General features: G+C 43.2%; 1 protein-coding gene across 2 annotated transcripts in view; it reads left to right on the top strand.

Annotated features, from left to right (window-relative positions):
• Nucleotides 1–17,856, top strand: part of actr1b (actin related protein 1B) — a 20,455-nt gene extending 2,599 nt beyond the window's left edge. For both annotated transcript variants that reach the window (XM_060909139.1, XM_060909140.1), the window contains 9 exons: nucleotides 960–1,035; nucleotides 2,125–2,250; nucleotides 2,350–2,474; nucleotides 2,559–2,775; nucleotides 14,116–14,208; nucleotides 14,420–14,594; nucleotides 14,812–14,873; nucleotides 14,956–14,996; nucleotides 16,765–17,856. In XM_060909139.1, the coding sequence (XP_060765122.1) occupies nucleotides 960–1,035; nucleotides 2,125–2,250; nucleotides 2,350–2,474; nucleotides 2,559–2,775; nucleotides 14,116–14,208; nucleotides 14,420–14,594; nucleotides 14,812–14,873; nucleotides 14,956–14,996; nucleotides 16,765–16,867 (1,018 nt within the window). In that variant the 3' untranslated portion in view covers nucleotides 16,868–17,856. The remainder of the gene's footprint in view (nucleotides 1–959; nucleotides 1,036–2,124; nucleotides 2,251–2,349; nucleotides 2,475–2,558; nucleotides 2,776–14,115; nucleotides 14,209–14,419; nucleotides 14,595–14,811; nucleotides 14,874–14,955; nucleotides 14,997–16,764) is intronic.
• Nucleotides 17,857–19,356: the final 1,500 nt, after the last annotated feature.

Raw genomic sequence — 19,356 nt, 5'->3', positions numbered from 1 at the left:
ATCAGAGCACAGGGTCAGCTGTGCTACAGCGTCCTCTGGAGGAGAGGGGGTTAAGGGCTTTGCTCAAGGGCCCAACAGTAGCCATATAGCAGTGCTGGGGCTTGAACCCACAACCTTCTGATCAGTAACCCAGAGCCTTAACCATCGAACAACCACCTCAAAATAAATAACTTTGTTTACTCCACAATGCTGCTGAATCCTGGACTCTGATTGGTCAGAAGGTGTTGATTAATTGTATGTAAAAGCAGCTCTGACTGTAGTGCAGCTGCACATCGTAGATTTAAATTAATAGGTTTGTTCTGATATGTTATTGTTTCTATAGTAACAGATCCTTCACAGGGATGTGTACAGCAGACACTTCACATCAGTACGTTAAAATAGTGTGTGAAATCACTGATATTTTGTGAGGAGACCTTTATATAACATCTCTGTAAGGAGTCTCCAGTGTCAGCACTCTGTAACAGTCAGAGATGAAGCTGGAACTTTAAGATCTCGGAGGTCTTCAACACAGAGGAGTTTACACTTCTTTGTGGTTTCTCAGTAACATGAGAACATGCTGTGTTTTATTTTTTTATTAACTCTGAGAGAGAGAGAGAGAGAGAGAGAGAGAGTCTGGTGAGGGAGTGACTGTTTATCGCTGCTATAGCAAGCAACAACAGGAACTAACTCATTTCACAAACATTAAATGTAGCTGTAAATAGATAAAAAGTACAACATGTTCTTTATTAAAGAATACATTTTAATTGTTGGGGAAATGGGTGTGTTATAAAAGGAATAAAACTTTGGACATGCTGTTAAAAGAATCACTTTTGGGGTGTACACATGCGCATATTTTACTGTAATGTACAGTGTTTATTACTGATTGACTGTTTATTTATTACACTCAGTTATGTAATGTGTATGTTGAGTGTGTGTGTAGTTTAATAAGCATTACTGATGTGTTATTGGTTACTGTGCAGTGTCGGTCGACCCAAACATGTGCGTGTGATGGCTGGTGCCCTGGAGGGGGATCTGTTTATTGGGCCCAAAGCTGAGGTAACACACACAGTTTACACACTGTACAATCTACACACACTGGACACACACAACAGGGCTCGAAATTCACGGTGGTCCGGTCGCCCGAGGCGACTTAATTTGTCATTTGGCGGGTAATTCCTGTCACTGGCCAGCCCGGCTGGCTAGTTGAAAATAAAAAATATATATGAAGCGAAGATTCAGACTAGGGTTGTGCGATATATCGAATATACTCGATATATCTCCAAAAATTCTGTGAGAGATATATAAAATAATTATATCGTAACTATCGAGTATTTTATGGCCATCTGCTGACATGCGTTTGTTTCGTGTTTGTTGCGTTTGTTTAAAACCTTTTCCGGTGGTTTTCTCCCTGTCCCTCACGCAGTAACGCGAGAGGCTGCCTAAGGGTAAAAAAACAATAACGTCACGCACTCGCCAACCAATCCCGGGCGACATCTAGGTGCTGAAAGGAACTTGCGGGCAGTGTTGCCAGATTGGGTGGTTTAAAGTGCATTTTGGCGGGTTTTGAACATATTTTGGACTGGAAAACTTCAGCAGTATCTGGCAACACTTTGCAGGAAGATTTCCTAGTTTCAGTTTCCAGCGCTGACTCAGTTCGTGCAATCGCTGGTGCTGCATAGGCTACCGTGTAAGCTCTGTCAATTTCAGCGACAAAAATGGAAGTGGACGAATTGGTTCCTAAAAGAACTAGTAAGGGGTCAGTCATCTGGCAGTTTTTTGGATATCACAAGGAGGACGTGGAACAGCAAATGCCAGTTTGTAAAGTGTGCAAAAAAAAAAAAACAGTATCAAAATACTCAGGTCTTGAAATAAATGCACATTCGTCATGAACAATGGTAACTACTCTCTTGTGTGTTATTTTTGACAGAAGTAAAATTCATACATGAACAAATTTTGGCGAGTTGATTTTCTGTTTGGCGAGTTACTTTGGAAGGGAACTAATCCGGCTGGCTGGTGAAAGAAAATATGAATTTCGAGCCCTGCACGATGCATACTCTGTACACACCCTGCTCATTCTACAGCATGTGCACTCTACAGGCTGCCAAAATCTAGTTATTACGTGTGTGTGTGTGTGTGTGACCTCAGGAACACAGGGGTTTGTTATCGGTTCGGTACCCAATGGAACATGGCATCGTTAAAGACTGGAACGACATGGAGAGGATCTGGCAGTACGTTTACTCTAAAGAACAGCTTCAGACCTTCAGTGAGGAGGTACAGCAGAAGTGTTCTCATGACCTTCACCACTTAAATGGGGTGTGTGTATATTCCTCTTGTGAAAAAGCACCAAAAATGTGATGTGTGTGTGTTCAGCACCCTGTATTATTGACTGAAGCTCCTCTGAACCCAAGTAAGAACCGCGAGCGTGCGGCTGAGGTCTTCTTTGAAACCTTCAATGTCCCGGCACTGTTCATCTCTATGCAAGCTGTGCTGAGTCTGTGAGTAACACACAGACACACACACAGACACACACACAGACAACGCCCTGTTTACCATTCCCTCCCAAATACCTGTGCCTGTAGGTATGCGACAGGCAGGACAACAGGTGTGGTGTTGGATGCAGGGGATGGTGTGACCCACGCCGTGCCAATCTATGAGGGTTTTGCGATTCCACACTCCATCATGCGTGTGGACATTGCGGGCCGGGACGTGTCCCGATTTCTCCGCCTGCTCCTGAGGAAAGAGGGATATGACTTTCACACCTCTGCTGAGTTTGAGGTCGTGCGCACTATCAAAGAGGTAGGAACTTAAACTGCATCATGGTACTACCTGCTGGGGTGTGTGTGTGTGTGTGTGTGGTGAAGGAGAGAGTTAGTTTCTGATGTTCTGTGAGTTGCTGTATGTGGAAGTGGATAGATGGCGCTTTCCTCCGAGTGTGATGCTCCACCCTGTGAAGTAGCATGAGCAGCAGTTTAAAAAAATGAATTTGGCCGTTTTCCTGTGTCTTGGCCCCCGTGGGGACCTGGGGTAGAATCGGCCCCCAGCACCCCTTTGCTGATCGTAAAAGGCGAAAAATGGGGCAACTTGTTTGCTGTGAGTTGTGACCCGTGTGTGTGTTTATTTAAAAGGGACAGTGTACATTAATTAACATGCTCATTTACATAAGCTCATTTGCATTAGCCATATAGACTAATTTCCATCTGTAGTCCCTGGCAGGTTGATGATAAAAAGAAGAAACAACAATAATAATAATAATAATAACACAGACATGTATAAGAAGCATAAACACAAAGACAGACAATTAGTACACAATTAACATACAGTGACTTTGAAAACATGGGCAAAAGCACATGACACATAAATGATGCAAAAATACAGATTGACAACAAGGACATAACCTTATGCCAGAGTAGTAGTATGAACGTACCAGACAAAGACCTAGTGGAGGAAGAGGTCCTGGCTCTCGAGGAACATGTTTTGCTGCGGCTACCACAGGTCCAACACGGTGCTTTGGCTCCTACTTCACTTGGAAGGGCCCGATCCGATCAGTCAGCTTATTGAGGTTTACCCTTGGATGTCGGACATAACGGCCATATTTTTTGCTTCTCAGAAGGCTTTGGCTGAGGATCAGTCGAGTGATGTGAGCAGTTGTTTATTTGCTTAAGTACTTCATTCCTGTATCCTTGGAGCACATCTGGTGGAAAACCGCAGCTCTGTGCATCAGCTTCTTGGGCTCCGAGGTGGGTGAGGAGCAGGGATGATGAATGAAAAATTCACAAATCTGGCTAACAAACAAACCCCCCAAAAAACAAATGTTGGAACGATATTTGGATGAATCAGAAACTGATTCTCTTTCGTCAGACATGGCTCTCTCAACCGTGCCCGTTTGCCATACAGGAAGGAATTTCAGGAATAGCAGGGGCAGTTTAAGATGCTAAAATACTGAAGTCTGACCAGATCCTGGTCGAATGCTCAAAAAAATCTCGCACAGAAAACCTGTTGTTGTATGTTGGTGTTTTAATGAGGGCTTTTCCTCATCCTTCTCTGAACAAAGGAGTTATTCGTACCACAGATCTCCATCGCATGGAGGAGACTGAAATAGCTGCAAAGTAACAGCAACAAGGTGTAACACATGAAGAGAATAACGTAAAAAAAAAAGACCAAGTAGATAAGACTGGTACCTACATCCTTACAGTCAACCGGTACCAACTTCCAGAAAGAGTCCAGGCAGGCTATCTGAGTGCATTTGTTGATATTTCATTCCTAACTCAGAGAGATGTTGTAATTGTCTGAAATTTGGCCACGGCTCTGTGGGATGTAAAAATAAGCCAATCTGCTGCAACTGCGGAGAGGAAGGATGTGAACTTGTCTGTACAAGAACATCAAAATGTAGTAAAAGGTCAACTAAACATTGCAGCTTCATCAAAACAATGCCCGTCTGGATCAAATTAAAAGAAATTCAAAGACTCAGGTTTGTAAAAACGTTACCCAGATGCACGTAAACAGGTGGAGGGATTTCCACTATTCGCCCCTTTCCCAAATCCCAGCATGCATTTTGTGCTGGAAACTTCCGGTGGCTCGGCTCATGTTGCTGAGAACAGTACAAAAATCACTATTGGGAAATAAATTAATTTTTGATGTTCAAATATCAGCTGTAAGCTGAAATGTGACGTTATTAGATTGCCGTTATTTGTCTAGTTACTGGTTCCATGGTATTTTTCGTCAGCACAGGAGCTTTTAATCAGTCGTCCTTATCACATTGTCTTTGGCTCTGACAGACTGCACTGCATTCTGTGGTGCTCACTATTATACCCTAACTGTACTAGCAGACGTCCAGTGAGAGAGAAATTCTGTGATGGAGAGTATATGTTAAACGTTTAATGCTTAGCCTAGGTTTGACTTTGACATGCCATGCTTGAGGCTGAGCAACAGTCATCTTAGCTGCTTGTACATTTGACTCTAATTTAATGCCTTTTATCTCATCTGCTTTCCAGTGCAACCAGGAACGTTCTCCATTGAACCCAGTGGTCCATGGTGGTGAATAAAATATTTGGAAAGTAATTACTGATGATTCACTTCATGAATTGTAGAGATTTCATTCGTTTGTATGGGTGTAAAGTAGACCGGAATTCAGACATTTATTCTCCATTCCTATTACACCCGTCACCCCACTGACACCAGATGTGTATCAGTCTGCTGATATGACAGAGAAATGTTCAAAGAAATTTCATCACTGACACTGACTGACCAGACAGGGGTGAAAGCTGTACTGTCAGTCAGTGGAGTCTGCAGAATGCAGTGCAGTCAGTCAGTCAGAGCCAAAGACAGTGTGATAATATAAGGATGACTGATTTAAAAGCTTCTGTGCTGACGAAAAATACCATGGAACCAGTGACTAGACAAAGACAATTTAATAACGTCACATTTCAGCTTGCATCCAATATTTGAACGTCGAAAATGATTTTATATCCCAATATTGGTTTTTGTACCGTTCTCAGCAACATGAGCCGAGCCACCGGAAGTTTCCAGCGCACAGTGCATGCTGGGATTTGGGAAAGGGGCGAATACAAATTCCAGCAGTCGTTTGCTTCTGTTGTAAAACCCATCATGCACACTGTTGGTTTTTAGACAGATTTGCCATGGGTGACCAAAGATTAAACCACAATTAGTGGTATAAAGAGTTCAGGAGTCTCAACCAAAAACAAGACTGTGAGCCCCCAAAGCCAGACTACAACAAGTCAGAGCTTATTAACCCGAAGTCTGAACTCACCAGCAGAACACAATCAGTCATCTAAAGAACAGAAAAAGTATCCGGCACCCTAACTCAACAAAAACTCATCAGTAAAATAGATCACAGAAGAATGAAAATCCAAAGGATATAGAAATGGGCCAAGTCTTTACCTCTCGCAGTCGAAGCCTCTTCCCCAAGAGCAAGGGGCGTGTACTTGTTTTTACCCAATGACAAGTGGATGTCATGTCATATCCAGTGGAATTGTCATAGTTTCAAAGCTAATTTTTCTGAAATGCAGCATTTGGCTGCTATTTTTAATCCTCTTGCTTTCTGCCATCAGGACACATACACACAGTACCAAACAGTCCTCTTCTCTTTAAAAAAACAAAACTGTAATATACAACGCGTATCACCCAAATAAACAGCGTCCATCTGGTGGATCAGCTGTTTTAGTGAGAAATGACCTTCAGGGCCATTCTGCGGTCGATTCCAATGTACAAGCAGTGGCAGTTCGTGTAACTCTCCATAAAGCTACAACTTTGTGCTCCATTTATATCCGGCCTGATACGTCTGTGACACTGCAGGATTTGGATGACCTCGTTGGTCAATTGCCTTCCCCATTCATCCTGAGGGGTGATTTCAGTGTTTCCCACAGAAATTTTGGAGACTATGGGGGCAGCCCATGGAGGGGGGCGTGGCGCACGTGTCCAGTTGAATTGCAGGGGTGTGTGTGTGTGGGGGGGGGTTGTTTAGCGCGTGGCGCGCGTGTCCAGTTGAATTGCAGGGGTGCGCGGGGGTTGTTTAGCCTACTAATACTACTAAACTAAGACTAACAAAGAACAAATTCATTGGTATTGGTTATGCACCTTGTATTTTATTTTAGCATGTTGCTACAGAGGGCAGTCCTGCAAGAAGAACATATTACAGATAGCAACCAAACCAAACATCCTACAATACTTCACACCCTGAACTCCTACAAAAAGTCCTACAAAACAAGGACTTCTAGCTCTGCTGTATGTCAAAAGTGACCCTGACAAATGCCTGCCCCATTTACAAAGACCACACCCTGCACTTGTGCATTTGATTTTTCTTGGCTTTGAGAAAGAGTTCGAGTGCCCTTTCATAATTTATGTCTTCTGGTTGTGGCCCGTTAATGGAAATCCTCAAGCCGACGGCCAGGTGCTCTCCTTGCAGTCTGTTCCGAAGGTCTATTTTGACCTAAAAATGGCAAACAACTTGTTCCTACAATGAGTCTGTGATTGTAGAACTCACTCTGAAATATTTAATTAAGTGAAAGTGAGATTGAACTTCGGTGGGATTTGAGCATAAAAACAATGGGTAAATGTAAATTGAAATTCACATCACTGGTTTGCCTGCAGATGTCCTTTCATTGTGGAAAAGTCTCTTTCACAATTCACGCTCGACACCGGCACAACAAGGGCAATCGCTGCTGAGTGGCTGAGTAATGGGTTTATCTGCCCCATTCATCGCACTCACTTGCGAGGAGTGTTCTACCAATTTGACGTCCTGACAAAGACAGCAAGCAGTTGATGTTAGGCCGACCTCAGTCACTACCTCTTCATCCTGAGGTGAATTTCGATCCCTCTTTTTGAAATAATTCAAAATGCTCATGATCTGAATTAACAAAACAAATTTAGCATCAGTTTAATAAGGATCGGAGATTTTCTGTTACAGCTGTAGCGTCTACAATAAGGCTGACATTGTCACCTGACATTCACCGCGTTGCATTAAGGCCTACGTTAGTGGAGAAACGCTCTTCATCAGTAAATTTGAAAACGATCAAATTCGAGTCAAGAAGTTAATTTAATTAAGTAGGTAACTAACATTACATTCCCTTAATTATGTGGCCTAATAGCTTCACCTTTAGAAGGTAGCCTATTAGAAAAGGCTAAAAATAATTTAACGTCTTCCGTCTCACCAGTTACAAATCGCGTTAAGGCTACCAGCACTAATTCTCAAAAGTGGCATCGAAGTTCGCTCTCTGTTAAAATAGACTACTTTTCCCTTTTAACATGTACATGCATACCTAGATCAGTTTATCACTGCTGCCACTTCACGTCTCCATCACTTGGATAGACTGCGCACATACAATGTCAAGCGGGAAGCACTTCGCCGGTGAATTTGGAAACGACCTGATCCTGGTAGGATGATAAAGTTAATTTGATGAATTAGATAACTATGTAGGGTGAACTAATATTGCCTCAAAATAGCCTACTGTTGCCTTACAGAAAAGGTAGGTTTGCCAGTACGAAATGGACAAAGTAATTTTACTGAAACAATACACTTAACATCATCCATCAACCAGTCCCCCCAGGATTTCGTGGGCCTTTTTTGTGATTGTTGCGGGCTAAAATGTCTGATGTTGCGGGGGTTTTCAAAAAAATTGCGATGAAAGTTGTGGTGTTTTTTAGGTTTTTGTTGCGATTACATTGCGGGAGGAAGTGAAAGTTGCGAGAAATTGTTACGATTTTCTCTTTTTGTGATTAAAATTGAGTGATATGTTAAATATTAAAGTTATTACTGAAAAACTATTGACTAAAAAAAACAAAGACACTGAGAAATGGTCCTATAAACAACTTTACCAATATAAAAGATGACCAGGACTACAAAAATGCAGAAAAATAGGCTTTACTTATCCAAATGCACCTGTTGGTTCAAAAGTTAAAGTGCAGAGAACCTCACAGCACAACATGAAGTTACCTTATAATATAAATGCCTCAGCTTTCATGTAAGAAAAAAAAAAACTATTAATACTAGTGCTGTGTGCAGGCAGTCTCTCCTGAAGACTAAATTAAATAATAATTATAAACTAATAAAATAAATGGCTCAGGCTTCATAGAAGAAAAAAACAATTTGAACAGAATCTCACAGTATGATGCTGAAGCTGCCTAAACAATGGAAAATAAAATACCATTTTGGCAAAAATGTTGGCATCCATTAATTTCGTGTATTAAGTAAAAAAATAATGTAAAGTGCACACAGTCCTTCACTGTAAACATAACACACTTTCAGTAACAGAATTTAAGCCTACAGAAACACTGACTCGCACATCATGCAGTGTTGCCAGATACTGCTGACGTTTTCCAGCCCAAAATATGTTCAAAACCCACCAATATGCACTTGAAACCGCCCAATCTGGCAACACTGCGCACATGCTGCTTCTCTTGAACGTAAACACGGAAGTAAGGCGGAAGGTAGTTTGTCGACGTCACCTCAAGACGACGCCAACGATGGGTCAAATTTGTGGGAAGGTTGCGGTGATTGGATATAATTGCAACACCGCCCTGAATTCGCGGGGATTGGTTGAATTTGCAAATTGCAACATCGTGAAATCCTGGAGGGTCTGATCAATGCGCTCTCCATACGCCTATAAAGCACAATAGCGTAGCCTAAACGTCACCTCCTCAATCGTGTCAAAGACTACATAAAGTTGTATAAACTTACCTTAACATGTAGATGCAGACAGGATGTAGCTTATCAGAGTTGTCTCCTCACGCTGTCTCAGATAGGCAACGCACGCAATGTCAGGCCGGGTGCGTCAGTGTCGCTGTGCGTGCGTGTGTGTGGGCTGAGACTATGGCGGCCCAAATTGGACTATGGCAGGCCGCCATAGTCTCGTCAATGTGTGGGAAACACTGGGTGACTTTAACAGCCATAATCCTGTATGAAGAGGAAACCACTCTAATGCTAAGGGAAAGATGCTTGAGGATTTTCTCATCTCATCTCATTATCTCTAGCCGCTTTATCCTTCTACAGGGTCGCAGGCAAGCTGGAGCCTATCCCAGCTGACTATGGGCGAAAGGCGGGGTACACCCTGGACAAGTCGCCAGGTCATCACAGGGCTGACACATAGACACAGACAACCATTCACACTCACATTCACACCTACGGTCAATTTAGAGTCACCAGTTAACCTAACCTGCATGTCTTTGGACTGTGGGGGAAACCGGAGCACCCGGAGGAAACCCACGCGGACACGGGGAGAACATGCAAACTCCACACAGAAAGGCCCTCGCCGGCCCCGGGGCTCGAACCCAGGACCTTCTTGCTGTGAGGCGACAGCGCTAACCACTACACCACCGTGCCGCCCCGCTTGAGGATTTTATTGCTAAAAATGTTTGTCTATGGAATGATGCTTCTGATCTTGTATAATATGAAGGTATATCTGACCTTCACTCAGGACATGGGACGGGCTCTGCAATCGATTTATCTCTGTGTGATCCTGAACTGCTACTCGACGACTTCTTGCAGGCCTGGAGTGACATCTGTGGGAGTGACCATTTTCCCTTGATATTAATATCTGCAAAAGCAAACGTGCAACTAAGAACTCCAGGGTGGAAACTTTAAAAATAAATAAATAAAACCTGGGGTTCCTTTCAAACCCTTTTCTGTGAGAAATTCAGTCAAAAGCCTCAGCCTACTCAGGATCCTGTACAAAGTTTTACTGAAACATTAATTGCAATTGCAGATGAAACTGTCCCAAAGACCTCAGCAAAACCACACCGTAGGCCTCATCCATAATAATAATAGTAGTAGTAATAATAATAATAATAATAATAGTAATAATAATAATAAAAGCACTTACCCCAATTATTATAAAGTGTTTAGAGCAGCTGGTCCTAGCACATCTCAAATCCTGTCTCTCCCCACCCTGGACCCCCACCAATTTGCCTACTGCAAGAACAGAAGCACAGAAGATGCAGTCTCCATAGCACTGCACTCTGTCCTCTTGCACCTGGATAATGGCAACACATACGCCAGAATGCTGTTCATAGACTTCAGTTCAGCATTTAACACTGTCATCCCCTCTAAGCTCATCACCAAACTCACAGATCTGGGCATCAGTGCTCCCATCTGCAACTGGTTGTTAGATTTTCTAACCAACAGCCCCCAACATGTTCGTTTAGACCATCACTGCTCCTCCACCCTCATCCTAAACACTGGCGTACCACAAGGCTGTGTGATGAGCCCATTCCTCTACTCCCTTTTTACTCATGACTGCAGACCTGTACATTACACTAATACCATCATCAAGTTTGCGGATGACACCACAGTGACGGGCCTCATCAAGGACAACAATGAGTCAGTCTACAGGGAGGAGGTGGCCCGCCTGGCTGTGTGGTGCAGCAAGAACAACCTGCTGCTCAGTACCAATAAGACCAAGGGGCTCATCGTGGACTTCAGGAGGAATACTCACACACCCAACCATATCAATGGTGCAGCAGTGGAGTGTGTGACCAGCTTCAAATTCCTGGGGATCCACATCTCGCAGGACCTCACCTGGACAACCAACTGCTCCAACCTAGTCAAAAAGGCTCACCAGCGTCTCTTTTTCTTGAGGACTCTGAAGAAAAAACATCTCTCTTCAGACATCTTGGTGAACTTCTACCGCTGTACCATCGAGAGCATCCTAACCAACTGTATTACAGTGTGGTATGGGAACTGCTCTGTTTCGGACCGGAAGGCACTGCAGAAGGTGGTGAAGATCGCCCAGCGTGTCGTGGGAGCCTCACTTCCTGCTATTGAGAACATCTACAGGAAGCGATGTCTCAGGAGAGCCATAAACATCAACAAAGACTCCTGCCACCCAGCACACAAACTGTTCATTCTCCTGCCCTCTGGAAGGCGCTACAGGAGCCTTTGGACCAGAACCACAAGGTTCAGGAACAGTTTTTATTTTTTATTTTTTTCCTTCAGCTCTCTCTCTCTCACTCACACACACACACACACACACCACCACCACCAAACTGAATTGACTTGAACTGACTTCACTGCACTATCACCATTTGCACTACTGTTTATTCATACCGCGCTTTGTATATACTGCAAATATCTATATCACACCATTGCACTGTAGTACATTCATACGGCGTTTTGTACATACTGTAAATATCTATATCATTATGCCATTCCATACCCTGTAATTCCTGTACATTTATATTTGTATATTACATTTGTTATTTACTGCTATGCACTTCTGGTTAGATGGAATCTGCATTTGTTGCCTTGTACCTGTGACATGTGCAATGACAAAGTTGAATCTAATAATAATTTCAACTTGTATAATGCCTTTCTTACATCCAAGGTCACTTTACAATTACAAAAAAAAAGGTCCACTAAAAGAGGGTCAGAATGTAATTCCAGTGGTGTAGCTGCCCACGGTCCTACCAAAAGGTGCATGAGGGTAAATCCCACACCACCTGCACAGCCACTGGAACACCACCAGGCAACATCTCTCGGAACACCGCACCGTGGATCCACAAGGTGAGCACAGAAGCACTGCTGCACAGCGCGCTGGACAACCCTGATGTTAGAGAGCGACGAGCTCACTGCAGTCCATAGCGAGGAGCACAGGCATCACCCATGGCGGACCAAGGCCCAGAGGGAACTGACACCCAAAACTGGGTCTGGGCTGTGTCACAATCGGTGGATAAAACATTCAAAGAAGGAACAAACATCAGATCACACAGTCCTACAAAAAAGAAGATTAAAAAAACTCCAGTGAGAAGCGGCGGCCAAAATGCACACCGCGTCCTTTCAACCGGAAACTGGACCAGTCCATGGTTTAATGACTGTTAGAAGGCTATTGAGACCCAGAAAAGAGCAAAGAGATTGTTTAACAAACATCCAACAACAGAAAACCTCACCAGACTGAAAATTTATCGACCTCAAGCACGCAGAATCATCAAGGAGACAGAGCTGGAGGAGATTTATATTCAATCTCATGTCAAACACGCATACAAAGAAGGTTTGGGACTTAATTAAAAGATGAAGGGCAAGGCAAGTGGGTCACAAATACAACATATGAAAGACTGAAGTAATCTGTTGATCACAAAACAAGAAATAGTAAATCAGTTAGCAAAGATGTTTGAAAAAGAATTCATCCATCGTAAATTGTCCCCCTGATGCCCAAGATGCACAGCTGCAGAAACGACTTAATTTCTGCTCCGATAACACAGAGCTGTGGAGCCAGCCCTTCACAGCGGAGGAGCTCTTACACTCCATCAGGACCTGTCATGATACTGCTGTGGGGCCAGATAAACCACATCATCAGTTCTTAAACACTTACCTCTGTGTGTTATCTCTCCTCTTGGAAATTTTTAACATCATTTGGCGGTTAGGAGGCATACCCAGATCCTGGCAGGAAGCAATAATCCCCATTCCTAAACCAAGAAAGGGCCATACAGATTCCAGCAACTCCCGCCCAATAGCTCTGACAAGTTGTCTTTGTAAAGTCGTGGAGAGAACGGTGAATCACTGTCTTGTCTGGATGTTTGAATCTGAAAATCACTTGAGTGATTACCAGTGAGGTTTCAGATAAGGAAAGAGCACTTTAGAACATCTCATGAGATTAGAGTCTGATGTACGTGATGGTTTTGTTAGAAAAGAACATGTGATTGCTGTCTCTTTTGATTTAGAAAAGGCATATGATCCAACATGGAGACACAGCATTTTAAAGGGCCGACATCACTGTGTTTCAGAGGACGCTCGCCCGTTTTCAGTTCTGATATTTTGTCCAATCAGCAGTTTCAAGTTCAAATAGGAACTACTCGCTCAGATTCTCACATGCAGTGATTAGGTGTTGACAACACCAAACAACAGAACCCTTTAGTTTTTATAGACTGAAGATTGCGCCTCCAGGCACCACTACTTTTTTTTTTTTTTTTAAAGATTGATCTCCTTGTGATTGTCAGGATTGTAGATAAACTTGAACTTTTACAAAGACACAAACTGAGTGTTATTTTTTGTTGGCCTCGTGGGTAATGAGCAGGCAGATAATGTGGCCGAAAGAACCCTCACTAACGAGTGTAAAATCCCAACCTCAGACCTGCACTGGCATCTTGTATTTCGAGGAAGTGGCAGATCGAATGGGACGAATGTCCTGAAAACAAATTGTATGAAATCAGCCCCGCCATCAATAAGAGACTTTTATCCTCATTTCAACCCAGGCATGGTATGTCCCAGGCTTTGGATTGGGCATTCAAGGCTCACCTATGGTTAATTAAAGGGTGCAGATCCACCATCACGCCATTTCTGTAGGATCTCTGAGGATCAAGCACATTTTACTCTGGTCTCCTGCTCTAAATGCCAGAAGCAGATGATTTTATTCTCAAAGTACTTTGGGTGATGTTTTTAATAAGGTACTACCACAAAAAGTTTCAGAATTTTTATCACGTGTATCTGAAGCATCTCATTTTGTTTATGAAGAAATTCTAGTACATTTTTAGAAATGCTCTTGCCATGAAATAGCCTTAGGTACTGATGTGGCTTTAAAAAATCATCACCGCTATATAGAAGCCCTATACAAATAAAACTGAATTTAGTTGAATTAACACGTGTGTGTGTGTGTGTGTGCGTGTGTGTGTGTGTGTGCGTGCGTGCACCAGAGAGCATGTTATCTATCCTTGAATCCTCAGAAAGATGAGACTCTGGAGACGGAGAAGGCCCAGTACACACTACCGGACGGGAGCACGCTCGATGTAATGACCCCTCTCTCTCACACTCAACATCACACCTCCATGAGCCCATCATTTATTATTTTTACTGCCAGATGATTTTGGTTCTTTTGTCAGGGTACTAAGAGAACTGAGTATGTGGGCGGAGCTAAAACAATGCAGTGCTACTTAACATACAGTATGTTACTTAACATAGTTGAGAACTATTCAGAACCAGTGTGTGTGAACTGCGTAGATTGGGCCAGCGAGGTTCCGGGCCCCGGAGCTGTTATTCCGGCCTGACCTGATTGGAGACGAGAGTGAAGGAATCCATGAGGTTCTTGCCTTCGCCATACAGAAATCGGACCTGGACCTCCGGCGTACCTTATTCTCCAACATCGTCCTGAGTGGCGGCTCCACTCTGCTCAAAGGTGCTGCGTTAATTACCATCTTAACCGCTGCTCACTTACTGTCAGTGTTAATTGGTGTGTTGATAATTGTGCAGTTGCACGGGGTGTCACAAATGTTTTTTAACCTGAAGGAAACCGTGTTTCTCTTCTGATTATTGGACAAATAAACATAAGCATTCATTATGTAATTAACACTGTTCAGGTGCAGTTAATGTGAGGATAACTCTGTGTGTGTTAGGGTTTGGAGACAGATTGCTGAGTGAAGTGAAGAAGCTTGCTCCCAAAGACGTCAAAATAAAGGTTCATCGTTTCACTGTGAAATTAACACTAACATTTATTAATATCACTATTATTAACGTGTGTGTGTGTGTGTGTTTTTCAGATCTCAGCACCACAGGAGAGACTTTACTCTACATGGATTGGGTGAGAGCATATTGAACACGTGTGTGTGTGTGTGTGTGTGTGTGTGTGGTAAATTCATTATGAACAGACAGAGATACTACAGAGATACGGCATCACTTCCTGTTTGGTATATTATTTATATACCAGGCGTGCACAGCCTGGTCAATAAAAAAAAAATCGCTGTATGGATTTAAATAAGAGCCTCTGATTAGATAATTACTGCAGTGGTTAACAATGGTTTTTGAATTTCCCTCTGGGATTTAATAAAGTGATTCTGAACAAGTTTCAACTGCAGTGATTCTTTTTAACTCTCACTGATGCAGTGAGTAGCTTTGCATTTCTTAAACATGTCGAAGGAGTATCCTGCGCTCGTGGAAAAGACGTTCCTGTGTTTCAGAAGGTCAAATTATTGTCCTGCATCAAGTAAAGAAAATGGTGAAGGAGATTTGAGCTGAAATGACTGGAATTGGGTTCAGAACTGACCAACACATTATTAAACCCTGGAAGGATCGAGATGAACCGTCAACTTCACAGGAGAAATGTGGTTGGGAAAAAAATCTCCACGGAGTGTGATCAGAGATCACCTAAACTCTTGGTGAAGTCGAAGTGTAAAAAATCAACAGCAGAACTCATGGCTGTGTTTTAATAGTGAAAGTAAGATCATTTCCACTCTCAGTGGGATAAGAAGGGCTAAACAGCTGTGTGTCTGTAAGAAACCCACTCGTTAGTGAGACTAATCAGGAGAAAAGGCTTCAGTTTGCTCGGGAGCATAAAGACTGGACTCTGGAGCGAAGGAGAAAGGTCATGTGGTCTGATGAGTCCAGACTGACCCTGTTCCTGAGTGATGGGCGTGTCAGGGTAACAAGGGAAGCTCATGAAGCTCCACCCCATCATGCATAGTGTCCAGTGTAGAAGCCTCTGGAGGCAGTGTGATGATCTGGGGTTGGTTCAGTCGGTCAGGTCGAGACTCAGCAACGTTACGGGGCAATAAAATGAAGTCAGCTGACAACCTGAATGTACTGAATGAGCAGGGTCACATCAGTGGGGTTTTTCTTCCCTGATGGAATAAAATTAGGGCTCAGAGAGTGAAAGAGTGGTTCAGGGAGCACAAGGAATCATTTACACATGAATTAGCCACCACAGAGTCCCGACCTTAACCCCCACTGAGAGTCTGTGGGATGCTGGAGAAGATTTTACAGAGAGGTTCCCCTCTCCTGTAATCGAGACGAGATCTGAGTGAAACATTAATGTAGCTCTGGCTGGAAATAAGTTTTGTAAGGTTGTATAAGGTTGTTGAGACAGAGCCGTGATGAATGTGTGCTGCAATCAAAGCTAAAGGCAGAGCAACGAAGTGTGAGAGAGAGAGAGAGAGAGAGACCTTTTTTTTTTTTTCCTCTTTCCCCTCCCGGGGGTCAGGCACTGTGTATTCATATTCCTTTGCATTTACGCAGGAGCTTAGAAAGAATTTAGTTGGGTCAGGATGGGGTTCTCATGACAAGGAACAAAACGTAATGTTGCACTCTAGTACCACCATCAGGCTGACAGACTCATCTCTCTCTCTCACTCTCTCTCACTCTCTCTCACACACACACACACACACGCGCGCTTGCTGGAAACAGTTCAGCCAAAACATAATTGTTTGCAGTGTTCTCTTTTATCCTGTATGCAGTGGATCAGCTGAGGCACATTCGTGTTCATTTCTTCTGTTTTGCAATGAAGCTACTAGGCTAATGGAGCTAACTAGTAATGGATGATGCCCTCTAATTGTGTGTGTGTGTGTGTGTTACAGTGGCTCTATCCTGGCTTCATTGGACACCTTTAAGAAGATGTGGGTTTCTAAGAAAGAGTATGAAGAGGATCGAGCACGTGCCATTCACAGGAAGACCTTCTAATAAGCCCCTCCCACTGCTTCACCCATGCCCCACCTCTCCTGGTTGTGACATTGCGACTGAGTGTCTGTGCAGTTCTGATCTCGCACACACTGCAGTGTTGTAATGATCGTCATTCAGCTTGTCTTTTTGTTCTTGTCTAAAATGAAGGTTTTTTCTGTGCGCGCGCGTGAGAGAGTGAGTGAGTGTGAGTTTGTGAGGTGTGTTATTGCTACTCCAATGAGCTTGGTCATCTCTAGGCCACGCCCCCTTGTTCTTAGGCAGGAAGTGCAGCCAGGACGTGATGGGAAACACATTCCCTCTCTCTCACACATACACCCACACTACTTGTAATTACCACTGTATTTCCATTCCACACTTACTGAAGTAGTGTGATGTCATATCCTGGGGGTGGGGTGGTATTTTGTCTGTTCCCTCTCTTCAGTTGTCTGTGGAACTGGAAGTGGGTGTGTCTTTAACACATTGGGGGCCCTGATAACAGTTAATGAGGTATTTATGCTTTGTGATCATGTGGTACCTTTTGGTCACTGATATTGCCATGGCAACATGTTCAAACTCCACCCATTCATGCTACAAATGTTTGTTTTTTTTAATTTATTTTGATTTTGCTATGGAAACTTTATTAGCATTAGCAGTATAGCCAGTTTATTGTAGTCACCAGTAAAGCATGTAAAGTAACAACCCCACGCACACTAAAATGTGATTGAGTGAAACAGATGGTTAAATGATTCTAGATCATAGGATAAAGTTTTACAGAGTTAAAGCCAGAATAGTTCAATGTGTCATTAAAGCATCTCAATTTCATTATATTAGCTTTTTACCTACACACACACACACACGTCTGATCACAGTGGAGAATAAATCTGAAATGTGGCCAGGGATTTGTTTCATAAATGTTTCAGTTTAGATTTCCCCCTTTACCCTCAGAAGCTCTGCACCTGAACACTCTTTACTGCTGATGTATAAATTATAAATAAACTAATTAAAAGCCTTGTCTGGTGTTTCTGTAGTAGAAATGTCCATCAGTCAGTCTCTCACAGTGTAGAGCAGGGGTGTCCAAAGTCTGGCCATGTTGCACATATTTATGACACTACCTTGGGTATTCAGAAGTTTGTACACCCCTGGTATAGAAAAACAATGAGCACTAACATCAAGTCAAGTTCATTTGTATAGCACTTTTAACAATAGACATTGTTGCAAAGCAGCTTTACAGAATTTTAATGACTTTAAACATGAGTTAATTTTATCCCTAATGATGAAGCCTGTGGCGACGGCGGTAAGGAAAAACTCCCTCAGACGACATGAAGAAACCTCGAGAGGAACCAGACTCAAAAGGGAACCCATCCTCACCTGGGCAACAACAGACAGCATGACTATAACATTAACAGTTTTAACATGAAGTCAGTTTCGTTGATGTTATAAACTCTTCACTGATGGAAACTTGAGTGCAAAACTGTTCATGACAACTGCAGTCCTAAAGTTAGCAAGTCAACTGTAGTCCTCAGCCATAAAAGCATTACTGTAAGAGTCCAGAGCGTCCTCCAGGTGTGACTTACAACTGTCCACATGGGGCCGTCCTCCACAGGAGCGATGTGATGAGACTCCAACCAGACACAGGGCACCAGGATGGATCAGGCAGGTCTGAGGAGCAGAAGAGGGTCAGCACCTCGATCCCAGGATTGACATGTAACTCAGAGGGACAGATTTGGGGGGGAGAGAGAGAAAACACAGGTTGTTAGGTATGCCCAATGTCACCTGAATAAGTGTAGGCAACAGGTGTTAATGTCTAAAAATAACACAAGTATTAAGTCTGTGTGGTAGGCTCGCAGAGACGAGAGTCCTGACATCAGGCATAATACACAAAAATGGCATGTTAATATGGTTAAAAAATATCATGACCTGCTCTGTCTAGATGCTTGAATGGATGATGGGAGCACACTCCTCAGCAATGAGACAGTTGGAATTATAGATCAGAGTGAGTGCAGGCAGATGCAGATGGGACCCTTAGGGCTGGCCAAGACAATTCAGTTACATTTCACCGGGTCTGGGACATGTGACAGAATGTCAGACGGCCGATTCCCTGCAGGCTACGAGAACCAGTTGAGGTCTCCACCCTCTCCACCAAAAGATTTCCTGTTGACTCCATGTAACTCAGAGGGAGAAAACGCAGGTTGTTAGGTATGCCCAATGTCACCTGAATAAGTAGGAGCAGTATACATATTGCACTGAGTACAAGCAGGGACTCCGGCAACTAACTATGACAGCATAACTAAAAGGGGAGAGCCAGAAGGTAACACAGGCATGAGGGGCCCCGGGACATAAAGCAGCAGCCACTACACCGTCAACAAACTCGAGTGAGCAAGCGAGTGGGGACTGACAGCATCCATACATCCCAGTTTACCAAAACACTCTGTCTGAGGATCCTCCAGATCTATTCCTTTACCTCATAAACACCATTAACACAAGGCTTGACTAAACAGATATATTTTCAG

Source organism: Neoarius graeffei, chromosome 25 (genome assembly GCF_027579695.1).
Source record: "Neoarius graeffei isolate fNeoGra1 chromosome 25, fNeoGra1.pri, whole genome shotgun sequence".
Lineage (NCBI taxonomy): Eukaryota > Metazoa > Chordata > Actinopteri > Siluriformes > Ariidae > Neoarius > Neoarius graeffei.
This window is presented reverse-complemented; position numbering and strand designations above follow the sequence as displayed.